General features: G+C 36.0%; 1 protein-coding gene across 3 annotated transcripts; it reads left to right on the top strand.

The window, feature by feature from the left end:
- The first annotated feature begins 1,853 nt into the window (after positions 1-1,853).
- cdkn2c (cyclin-dependent kinase inhibitor 2C (p18, inhibits CDK4)) lies at positions 1,854-10,418 on the top strand. Of its 3 annotated transcripts, none has more exons than XM_010897796.3 (3): positions 1,854-1,949; positions 4,028-4,154; positions 5,357-7,237. In XM_010897796.3, the coding sequence occupies exons 2-3, from the start codon at positions 4,029-4,031 to the stop codon at positions 5,714-5,716; spliced, it is 486 nt and encodes a 161-aa protein (XP_010896098.1). In that variant the 5' UTR covers positions 1,854-1,949; position 4,028; the 3' UTR covers positions 5,717-7,237. The 3 variants fall into 3 exon arrangements, with proteins under 3 accessions (XP_010896098.1, XP_010896100.1, XP_010896101.1); XM_010897798.3 differs by lacking the exon at positions 1,854-1,949 and adding an exon at positions 2,460-2,572; XM_010897799.3 differs by lacking the exon at positions 1,854-1,949 and adding an exon at positions 9,430-10,418 and having other exon boundaries at positions 3,803-4,154; positions 5,357-5,537.
- The last annotated feature ends 1,877 nt before the right edge of the window (positions 10,419-12,295 follow it).

Below are 12,295 nucleotides of genomic sequence, written 5' to 3'. Positions count from 1 at the left end.
GTGGTGTTATTGATACAATTTAATGTAAAACACATCATGCCAAAAGGAAAGAAGATCTGAGGCCATCAGGATGAGTGTAGTGAGAGCATGTCAGTCTGTGGAAGACTAACCAACCATCTCAACCAGATTTGAGCTCTATCAGTCCAAAATGCCTAGATACAGTGTTTAGCTGTGGTATACTGGCAATATTCCACAAATCACTGAGGTGCTTTATTACTATTATGAACCAACACAACAGTCTCATATACCATGGCTATCAGCCCATTAGCATTTAGGATTCAAAGCAACCGCTAAATAATCTTACATAAAAATATATAAATGGAGAAATATTGCCATATTATGGTATTCATAAATGTATTATAACTATTAATAGATCAATTAATACATAGTAGATAAATAGTATGAAGTTGGGAGGGTGAAGTCCTAAGGTAGTATTGTTTTTGTCCAATCAGAAATGCCTGAAATCTCTATAGCAATGCAGTCCAAAATAATAATAACATAATATCATTACATAATAGCAAAATTCTTCTCAAGAATCACATAGGCCTACTATAGCAATCACATAAGGCAAATGGTAATGGAGAAAGCTAACAATAGGTAGCTAACAAACAACATCTTTTAATCCAAATTTCAAGTAGTTACATATTATAGTAATGCCAGAAATATTCTCAAACTAAACTGCACAAATATCCATGTGAGGGATTCTTGCAGCCAACTGAAAACGTATAACAGTAACTTTCGGTGTACATTCGGTTACCATGGAAACACGAGTTCTCCTCAGTATCCAAAATAAAATACAGTTAGATCAATCATTTATTTAAAATGTAATTATGTTTAACAAATATAACAGGCTTTAATACAAATCTGTAATTGACCTTCGAATCCCGAGTCGAATGAAGCATGATGGCCACGAATCTCGGGTTGGTGTGATATATTATGTGAAATGCCGACTCTATCCGAATTTATATGACAAGATCACAAGATGGTGATAATAATAATAGATCATTATAATAGCAATAGCTTTTGGTTCTAGACGTATTTGAGCTTGCATCTCTCTTTTCCGTATGTCCTGTTGGAGCTCCGGCCTACTGAACTTACAACACTGATTCAGTTGGCAGTTTTTCAAGGTTCAAGTAGCTTATTTACAGCGAATTAAATGGAGATATGCGATCCAATAGAGTGTTGTGAAAGAATTGGAAAAATATTACGTTTATCGTCAATTATTCATGTGAAGCATTAAATGGGCAACCAATGATTAATAGGCTACAGCTTCTGTTGTTTTGGTTGTATGCCGTCATTAAAATAGCTTGCTATTGCTTACCTAAATGGCTAGGATATATCATTTCTAACTATTCATCTGTTCATTTCCACGTTTGTAAACTAGATTTTTGGTGGCTAGTTTATAACCCTTAAGATAATGTAACTTAGAAGGGTGAGCTGCTATTTTGAAAGGCAAGGAAATGTTAGCCTTGATTTTAGCCAATGACAGACATTCCACGTTTAGCTCCACCCACAAGAAGAAAATCGAAATATCAAGTCGTTTTATAGTTTATGTGGGGAAAAAAGAAAAAACAAAATAACCAGTCAAAATCCGTTTTGGTAAAAAAACGAAATAACGGATTAACAAGCGTGTTTCTTGTTTCTGCTTGATTCGTTTTGATGGGACAAGGAATTATACTCACGTACGCGGATCATTGACTACATAGCGCAAGATCTAACGTTAACCACGGAGTTTCTGAGGTGTTTCGGTGGGGTGAACGTTAGATCTTGCACTCCGTAGTTTATTCCCTATTTTGATGATCACGGTTTTAGGTCCCGCCCTCCTCCCGCTAAATTCCGTATTTCAAAAGTTAGTGATGTCAAGAACAGCGGTTTTCCCTCTAAAGGCTACTGTCTGCCAGTGCCAAATAATCTAATGAGTGAACTTATTCAACAAATAATGGCGAGGGGTAAGAAGCGGTTGCAGCTTGGATAATGTTATTTGAGGCTACCCTATACATTTTAGTCGAGGTAGAAAATAGTGTAGAATGTATAAATGTAACTGTAAGCTAGGCTACGTACTACACTGACTATTAGGCTATACACCTACCCATCAAATGCTTATTTCGGGGTGAACTTGAAATGACGCTAAGCACTCTAAACTTCGAGCTGTGATTTATTTAATTTATATACCTACCTTAGCCAGTTTAGTAGCCTAACCATTTGCTGAAGTGCTCAGCGGAAAAATAGATACTTTTTTAAATCATTGTTACAGCGCCCGTTCTGAACAAAAACGCGCATAATGAACTAAAAAGGACGACGTCCAGACCGTGTATAATGATTTGAAATCGGGCGGGAAGTTTAGGGTACATAAACTCTGAACAGCTGTCTCTTCAAATGTCATTGGATAGCTATTGTTAGAATTATTACTCATCCTGGGACTGGTAGAGAGTAAGTTGGCATTCAGACGCACATTCAAGTCCTATTCGAAACCAGTCTTCGTGGATACAGTTGCAGAAAATAAGTAACGTTTTTGGGAGCATCAGACCAGCCTTTTTGACAGTTGCATCTAGCCTGTGTTGTCCGTCCCAAGGTGAAGTGCTGTTGAAAGGCGTCTGAATTGCCTAATTATATGAATTTTTACTCATGGTCGATGTTGACACTGAATGCGAGTTGTAGCAATGTGTTCGAGGTATAGCCTATAAACCCTTCTCACGTTTGAAAACAGAATAGGATCATATATGATGGGATTTAGCTACCTAGTTATTGCAGAGTTTGATAAAATCGCCTGGAGTAACGCGGCTGTATGAATTTACAATTTCCTTGAAATGTAGCCTATTTTAGAATCTAAAACGTTGTTGGCTGCACGTAGACAAGTATAAGTAATTCAGCTCTTCGGGCTGAATGACTAGAATTGGTGTAATATAAATACAATATTTAAGGAACGTGATGAAGACAGTAGAGTAGCCAACATTTGATTTGCAAATGGCGTGACATCCCTGTTTTCCGTGCTGATGCAAGTTGTTACAGTGGGATGGTGTTAGAAGAGGCGGACCCTGGCAGTGGCGCAAAATACCCAGCAAACAGGGGGACGTCCTAAGGACATTCTTGATAGCTTCCGTTTTGTCCCTTAAAATGTTTTATTGCTTTAATGATCGTCCTGTACTTTCCCAGGGCATCGTTAAAGACTATGTCTGGGCCTTTTTTCAGGACATTATCAAGACAATCTTGACAAACTTGCAAACAAAATAGTCCCACGGATGTTGCTAAGGACGTTTTTAGGAAATTCTTGGAACATTGTTTCATAGTCCCCTAAAGGTTCAGTCTAGTTCACAACTGGTCCCAAGGAGATCCCGGAGGAGATTTTGAAGACATTCGTGAGACGTGTCTTGGTCACAGATTTTTTGTGTGTGACAGTCTCAGGTGTCTTAAAACAAGAAATTAAATGATACGGGTAGGGGTATGCTTTTGAGCAAAAAACATGTAATTATCTTTGCTCATTGACAGTCTGATTACATTTGTCATCACTACTGACTTTTTTATGACCCCACATGGGATTTGAACTCAAATCCTCTCAATTGTTTGTATCCTGTCCCAAAGTTTGTAGAATTTCCCTATACTTGAATTACCTAAAATGCATCTTATCTGCAGTTAGTGAAATAAATCCAACTGCACTGCTATTTTCGTAATCTGATTTTTTCATCAATGATTAAACTTTAATTTAAATATCTTAGCTATATTGTTGCTGCCAAGGCGATATTAGAAAAACGTCCACGTGTTAAAAAGTCCTTCCATAAAAAGTAAAAGAAAGGTCGTTGTCTATGTCAAAACGTTCTGAGGACTTCTTGGGACCATTTATGATGTTGTTGGGACTTCCTTATGACTTATGTATGTTTCCTGGGTATTTACTACACTTTCGCTGTTAAGTTGCGTGTCTCACAACCAACACTTAACCTACCATCAAAATCGTCCACACCTAAATGCTACCTTAGAGTCAACGTTTTTAAGCGGAATCGTTTAAACGTTTTTAATTGTTTTGTCCACCAAGAATGGCTGGAGAGGCAAACATACTGAGCAGTGCGTCAGCAAGAGGAGACTTAGCAGACGTTGAGATGTTATTACAGAACGGAACAGATGTTAATGAAAACAATGTATTTGGCAGGACACCGTTACAGGTTGGTTATGCATTTTCTTTTACGAACGTGTACTTCTTTAATCACTGTTTAGTCTGTTTTATGGATATTGACTAAAACTAATACATCTTAGCAAATTTGTGAATTATTATAATGTGAGCTATATCACCGTGCTTTTTTGACAAATGTGGTAAAAGTCACCGGAACCTGCAATTTCTATAACAATTCAAAGTTTTATAACAATTCATAATATAAGTAGGCCTAGGCCTATTCTTGCTGCAGCTGATTTTCAACGAATAGCCCAGGGCTATGTTGGATGTAATCGATTTTTGCATGATTTATGAATCTGAGGGCATCAAAGTGCCTTAATTTAGATATTTTTCACCGCTGATCTGATGATCAAAATAACGGTTAGTGAAACCTCAAAATATGTTGACCAAAAAATATCATATACATGATCATTTATCGGACATGATTAATCTCGAAAAACATACTTAAACAACTGCAATGCAATAGACTGTATGAGTATTTGACACATTCTTTAAACTAGGCCTCATAGTAGAGCAGACTCTTGTCTTGATGAGGATGTTCAGTCTGGTATAAACACGTGTCCATCATTGAGTCCTGTGGTTACATTCTGATTTAGCTTAATAAACATACTATGTAGGCCTATAAATACAATTTGGTCCTGTAGAATGTTGGCGCATAATTTCAATTAGGTACTGTAGACTGGAAAGGCATCTGAGAGGTGTCTTTGTCAATGAAGAAAATAACGTGCATTTTTTAAAAATATGATGCCAACATCTATAATAAGCGTTGACACTCCTCTCTTCCAAATGGGAAAAAAATATTTTAGAATAGATTCCATATCTAAAGGAATGATAGATTTGCTAAGAGGTACCATAGCTCGGTACAACAGAGTCGTTGGAAGTATGGAAATATATCCAGCCATTACAATAATTCGCTTTGCATGCGTCTGATAAAATCACTACAATTTAAAGTGTTCGGATGTTTATCAAAAGGTAGGTAATTATAGGTAGTAGATTAATATATTTGTAAAATGATGAACTCGCTATGGCTGAAATTGTGTTGCGGTTTTTTATCGTTTCCTATTTATTTTCCAGTATTGTCTACGTCTTTGCATGTAAATTGTGGTTTAATTTAGCTGTGCTTTCTACCACATCAAATTTGTTTATAAATATAAATATTACAATAACATATATATTTTTCATTTTATTTTACAGGTGATGAAACTTGGTAACCCAGCCATCGCGGCAGCGCTCCTGAAGGCAAACGCAAATCCAAACGTCCGTGATCAAGTCAAAGGTCTCACAGTCTGTCATGACGCTGCACGTGATGGGTACGCTGATACTCTTCGCGTATTGGTGGATCATGGGGCAGATGTCAATCTCCTGGACCACGATGGTAATCTGCCATTGCATCTTGCGGCAAGAGAAGGCCATCTTGAAGTTGTTCAGATACTTTTTTGTATTACGATGGACGTGGAAAGACGCAACTCCGAAGGCCACACACCTTATGATTTGGCAAATTTGAACCATAGAGAATCCATTGCGCAATACATTCAGACGCACATTAATTTATAAGTATACAGTACATAAAACAGTGTTGACTAGGATTGCATTCTACAGGAGAAAGGGGGAGAACATAATCTACCTCTCTGATTACAATGTGTTTGGATGTTCTTCAGACATGATATCCTCAATAGGCCTATCATGAACTCAGGGGAGTTATATTTCCTATAGTCAGATTCCATGGTCTAATTGCACAGGATTGGGCTCCAGTATGCTACATTTCGGAATTAATGTGACCAGACCACATTGAACAATCATTTGAATCCATTTAGCCTATTGTGTAGCCTAATTATGTAAGGCCCTAAACATTATACTAATAACTCAACATTTCGAACTGCAACTGAATTATACATTTGAATAATGCATTCTGGCGAAATAATGGGTACCATCTGATTTGATTGAAATTATTCTTATTTGAGATGCGTGTTTAATCATTAAATTACATTCAAATTAAATGAGGAACATACTATTTACTTGAAAACCGTTCAGGCTGTAACAAATAGGCTAAATAGAAGACAATATAGCCCAGAAGCTTACGCTTGTGCATCACATGTATTATTTATTTTCTCTTGCTATTTTGACATCTCCTGTCCATCCAGAGCATTGGTCATAAATTACGAATTGATGGTAGCCAGGAGGTTTGGCTATTCTCTTCGATTTTTATTGCACTTGTAAATAATGAAATAATAGCTTACATTTTGTAACTACTGTGAAATCATGCGCTTGCTAATAACACTGTGGATTTACTTAGTACCAAAGACAGGCACTGACAACATAGATCAGCATTATCCTAGGCCTACCTACGTAAGCCTACCTTTGTTAATTTTTTTCTGATTGGATTTTAGTTTCTTCGTTTTAATGTATTGTCGTCTGTTTAAGAAAATTCTAATCAATGTTATGTCGTGTCTTCTCATTGATGATACAAATGTATACATTTTCCCCAATAATTAGACTTTTAGATTCTATATATTTTAGTCCTACTGTCATAACCAAAGCACCATGACTGGCCCATGCAATATTGACTTCACTCGCATTCAATGAAAATTAGGTATTTTCCTCTGCTTCACTCTATCTCTCACTTTCAGTTTTAATCAGAGACTCCATTGATATGGTTTAGGTTATATCATAAATAAAGGGTGTTGTAATTCAACCAGAGTATCAAATAAAATTATCCACCCACATTTAAATGAAAAAAAGTATTTTGATTACCCTATTCAAACTGATAAAATTATCAATATATTGCAGCAGGCCTCAAAATTATAGTAAGTTACTTATGCTCATTACACACGTGGGATCACGTTATTTGATATGACAATGAAATCCTGGTATTTACACATTTTACAGGACTTAAAACATCCAATATACGATTGCATAAAAGTCTAATGGAAACAAAATAATAATAATAATGATAAGATTCTGGATTTCAAAAGTTCCTATGGAGTTTATTTTTTTTCTTCAGAATTGATAAGAATCTGGTAGATACCAACATTAGCATTAATGGGTTCTGTCTTTCAGATTGCTGTTGGATTTACATTTGTGTTCACATACATGTTTCTTTTCAATATTTTATAGGATATCTTATCTCATATATCTGTTTAAATAAATGTATTTTCAGAAGTGTACAAAAACCGCGTGCCCTTTGTTCCAATTTAGTGTGCTTCAGTCTAGTAGGATTGAGACATTTCTAAATGACGAGTAATATCTGCAGGAGTGTATAGGCTATACTCACCACCCAACTTTTTTTCAACGTGATGTGGGTAATATTTTCAAATGTGGGTAATATTTGGTCTAGAGTCTTCTATAAGATGAAAACCTTTATTTATGAACTCCAAAACATGTCCAGAAATGTGTTGACCTAAAAGGTTACAACTGCCTTTTCAACCACTTGAAAGAATGAAATATAATGTCCGATATGTTGTATTTATACAACAACTTAATGCTTTGCATATGACCTGGATATTTATGGAAATAACATTAAAAGGACAGCGGATGAAGATGAGATGTGACATTAAAAGGACAGACATCATTATCAATGCTGTTTAAGATACTGCACAGATTATTAGAGAAATTATGAATATCTCTACCCCAGTAAGCATACACATGTCAAAATTACCCTCTAAACCCCAATGCATTGACATTACTCAAAACCTTTGAGGAAACCACTCTTAGAGATAATTTATTGTCATGTTTTTGAGAGTGAATTGTATTGTACTACCCTTGGTGGTATCTTTTTAATGACAGAGACGTGGCTGCTCAATTCGATTTCAGTCCTATGGCCCGCTACAAGAGATATTTTAGGTAAATGTTATTATTACTAAGTCTTAACGACAGTACATAAAATATCTTAAGGATAGTTTTTTATCTAACTTTGCATAATACAAGCCCACATCAGGGGCCTCATTAGTCAAATATTACGTAAAAATGACCTACATTCGTTTTTTCCCGGTGATAAATACCATAGCGATCTGCAATACCTTTGCTGTGTGCATTTTAAAAATGCACACATTAATCATTCAATATCAAAATCATTCCTGTGAGTAATATAACACGCCATAGGTTGCATAAAATACAACAACAGAAACCAATCTCTGATTTGTCGGAGATTGAGTTTGATAGAGAAACAGGTGCTATAATGTGACATGTTGAGGGAATTACAGTATTCATTTTTGGATCGCTCTGTAATGGCTCGCATCACCAGTAAAAATGAATACTTCGCTCAAGAGATGACAATCAGTATAATTCAAGTATCTTTAGCATTGTGAAATTGTGTTATTCTAATGAATATATTCAGCAATCACGAGTAGGCCTCCCATCCTAACTGCTCCCTTTTGTAGCCTAATTTCATCATTATTGTTACGTATGAACGAGTCATGCGTTCCACCTTACCATCTGCAAATTAAGAGAGTGGAATGCTCTGCTTTGATGTCGTTCTGGGTGCCGTTTATTCCTTTGATCGTTTTATAAAGTTCTTAATGTAAAATAAAATTATGAGATGCCAGATAACATCCTGCAGAAGTGTTCATTGACAATGGTAGATGGCACCGACATGACCACCATAATTGCATTGGTTACCTTTGTTTGCCTCTGCTATATACTGGATAGGCAAACAAAGGTAACCAAAGCATTTGTCCAGGATATATATACCGCAAATACGATATCTGCTGTGCCAGTATTTTCATTTCCTTAAGAAATGTCCAATCTTTTTCCAGAAATGTGCTCTCTAAACTACAGCTTAGGGCAAATATTAAATCGGAGCAACAGCCAACTCCCATTCGATTTCTCATAATCTGAGTCTGTTCAATTATTGAAGTGGCTATAATCTAAAAAAAAAAAAAGACAGTACTTTAGTAGGGAAATGATCATAAATCTACAAATAAACGGTCGTGGTCAAATTACATGAAACACCGTTGCATGAATTCACAATGAAAAAAAAATATTTACATCGAAACTTTAGGCCTAATGATTTTGAAACATATTTTCCTATAAACTACTCTGCGTTCGTTTTGACAAGCATTTCCCACCAATTGGTACTCGGTATGCATGGTCATGGCTGTGCGTAAATTTACATTCTAAAAGCATTCTAAAGCAAAAGTTCATATTGGTAAATCACACACTTTGCTAAGAAATTATTGCTTTGTGTGTAGCCACCTTTAATAAATTAGCATCCTGGCCTCCAACAAAGTCATTATTTAACGATGTTATTTATGCATTTTATATTTTATTAGATGGATACAGTCGTGGCCGCGGGAAAATGTTTCGAGCAGAGGCTGCTGTGAAATTTAAGTGATACAGAAGACGCACGGTAGACGCGTGCCTGGACGGCCGACGCTTGATCGAGGAACACAGGCCGAGGACTTCGATAGAGTATTGGAAAGTTAGATTTTTTGCTGAGCAAGTAGGGCCCAGATTCAAATCCATGATATGTACATGTGCACTAGACCGCATGTAAATATCATGCCTGGCATCTTAGACCACTTGGAAAATATGGTTGCAGAATTCCTGTAACCTTCCTTGATGTACAATAGTCTAGTATTTCTGCTTACCCTCACGTTTCCAACTAAAGCTACCAAAAATCATGCCTTCCTCTGACCTTGATTCTTTACTGAAGATGAGCATGTTTCTTACTAAGTTAATTCTATACGCAAAGGGGCATGTTCATTTGAGTAATATATTTCAGTGCTTTTGGCTATGACATACATCGCAAGTCATTTAGCAAATGCTCTTATTCTTTTTGGAATGATTTAATATAATGAAAAAACCAAAAACTATAAATTTTTTAAGTTAACCAGCTGGCTAACTTATTCATCCAGCTTCATAGTAGAGTGTCCTGGGGTTAAACGCCTCCATGGATTACACGCCCCACAAAATGATTTTGACATACATTTATCCTATTCTTTGTAATTAAGAAAACATTGTCATGTGATGTGATGAAGTTAGACCTCTAAACTGATTTTTGATATGTCAGTAGGAAGACCTTAGGCTAAGTAATCCAAAATTGTGATAACAAAAAATCCACAAAAATGATAATACCTTTTTATAGCAATCCTGTTTTTTGTGGCGATCATGTTTGGTGCTAAATGCCCCCTCTCCTTTGGGGCAAAATGCCCTGGGGTGTATTTTTCCTCAGAATATATTGGTAAAATATAACAAAAAATGTGCTGAAATAAAACAAAAGTTCAGGATTTAGCCTAATATAAGTTGTTTTTAGTTTAATAGCTTGTTTACTGAGCATATATTAACATTTAATATAATAGGCCTATCAAATGGCACTGACATTGAATGAATATCTCATTATTATTGATTTAATGTTTTTTAATCTAATGCTTTCCTATGGTTAAAGAAACAAATTTAAGAATAGTCATCAGAATTTATTTGAAATTGTAATAAATGTTATACACAGGTTTTTTTTTTAGTTTTGTTAACTCACTTAAATACTGCTATCAAGATATATTTTATTCAGTGGTATAGATTACATTGATAGAATGATTTTCCACCTAAATATGGAATAAATCTTAATAAAAAAAAAACAGGAGGCATTTAACCCCATAGGGAGGGGCATTTCATCCTGATAGTGGTGTAAAATGCCCCATGTACATAGATTGGCATTTGATTAAATGAAGTTGCAATAAAATAGAATAATTCCGCCCAAAACCCTTTTTTCTAAATGTATTTGTCCGACTATAGTCAATATGTTCATATGAAATCTGACCAAACATTGCTTTTTTTAAGGCAGAAAAAACAGATTTCCCTTAAGGGGGGCATTTTCTATATACCTAATATGTTTGTTGTTACGTTATCTAAAAAATTCTTTATGAACATTGTGGCAGGCATAAAATACAGTTGAACGTTAATATTTGAAACTGTGCTGTCCGTCACACCACTATTGTGTATATTCTTACAATGTTAGTATTTTAATTGCCATGTCAATAGTCTCTTGAACTGAACTGAACCACTGAGAGAACACAAACTCTGTGTGATTTCCTAATAGGGCTGTCTAAGTTGCCCTGTGACCCACTGCGCGTAGTGTCAATATACATCCACACATCCCTGACATACTGTTGGTGCAACTCCTGGTCTTTTTACACCGCTGGGAATAGGGGATTCAAAATTATTTCAACATGAAGAAAGAATCTGGAGAGGCTTATTTCTGTGTCCTCGCCAACTATTGGTACATGACCTTAAACTACACTGGCATTTTAATATTGAATCTTTCTCATAGATACAGTGAAATTTTACTTGTTAACTATTAAGTGGTCATCCATGACATCCTGTTTTTCTGGGCTATAAGTGGTGACACAGGCTAAATTCCCTCATCATGGGAAAGGGCAGAGGACACAAAACTGAAATGAGATTAAAGGTTGTTGAATCAGGCAATGGCCAAAAAAGATAGGTACACACTTGAAAATATCCATCTCCACTATTTGGGCAGTAATTAAGAAATGTAAAACTATTGGAGCTGTGATGAACCAGGCATGTTTGAAGTAGCCAAAAATTATTTAAAGATTACACGTTGAGAATTGAAGAAGTTAATTACATCTGGGGGTCGAATCCCCAAAACTATTACATTTGATGCCACCCCCATGCCATGCCGAGTTATTCAGAAGGGCAGCATTTATGTCCATGCTAGAAGGGCCAGACACTGGTTGATGTTTTTCATTTATGGCTGCAATGCAAAAACGTTACTTGGAAGAACAGCATTTACCAGCTGTGAAAAAGACCTTGGTCTCAGTAGATTTCTCTGCATAAAGGTAAAATAAAACAGAAGGGTTGTAACAACATATTTGTTTTACGACAAAATGATTCAACTATTATTATATGGCATAGTATTTTTTTTGGTGGGGGTTCCTTTCGGTTTGAGCCAACTATGACCGGGTGAAAGTAGTTCTTAACTAATTTGTGAAGGTAATAAAGCAGTCAAGTCCAAAACCCACACTCAACCCAGCATGGAACAGCAGCCTGTTTGGACTACTGCAGTACTATCTTCATGAAGGACATTCGTGTAGCAGATACATTTTTATTGTGTAAACCAGAGGTTCTCAAACTAGGGGTCACAACTCCATGTGGGGTCACCTGATATGAAAAAGGGGTCCT

This window comes from Esox lucius, chromosome 8 (genome assembly GCF_011004845.1).
Source record: "Esox lucius isolate fEsoLuc1 chromosome 8, fEsoLuc1.pri, whole genome shotgun sequence".
NCBI lineage: Eukaryota > Metazoa > Chordata > Actinopteri > Esociformes > Esocidae > Esox > Esox lucius.
This window is presented reverse-complemented; position numbering and strand designations above follow the sequence as displayed.

Excerpts from the sequence above, each read along its gene's own strand:
- cdkn2c (XM_010897796.3), top strand. The coding sequence starts at position 4,029 with ATGGCTGGAGAGGCAAACATACTGAGCAGTGCGTCAGCAAGAGGAGAC. Across the intron at positions 4,155-5,356 it reads TTGGCAGGACACCGTTACAG|GTGATGAAACTTGGTAACCC; the intron begins GTTGGTTATGCA and ends TTTATTTTACAG.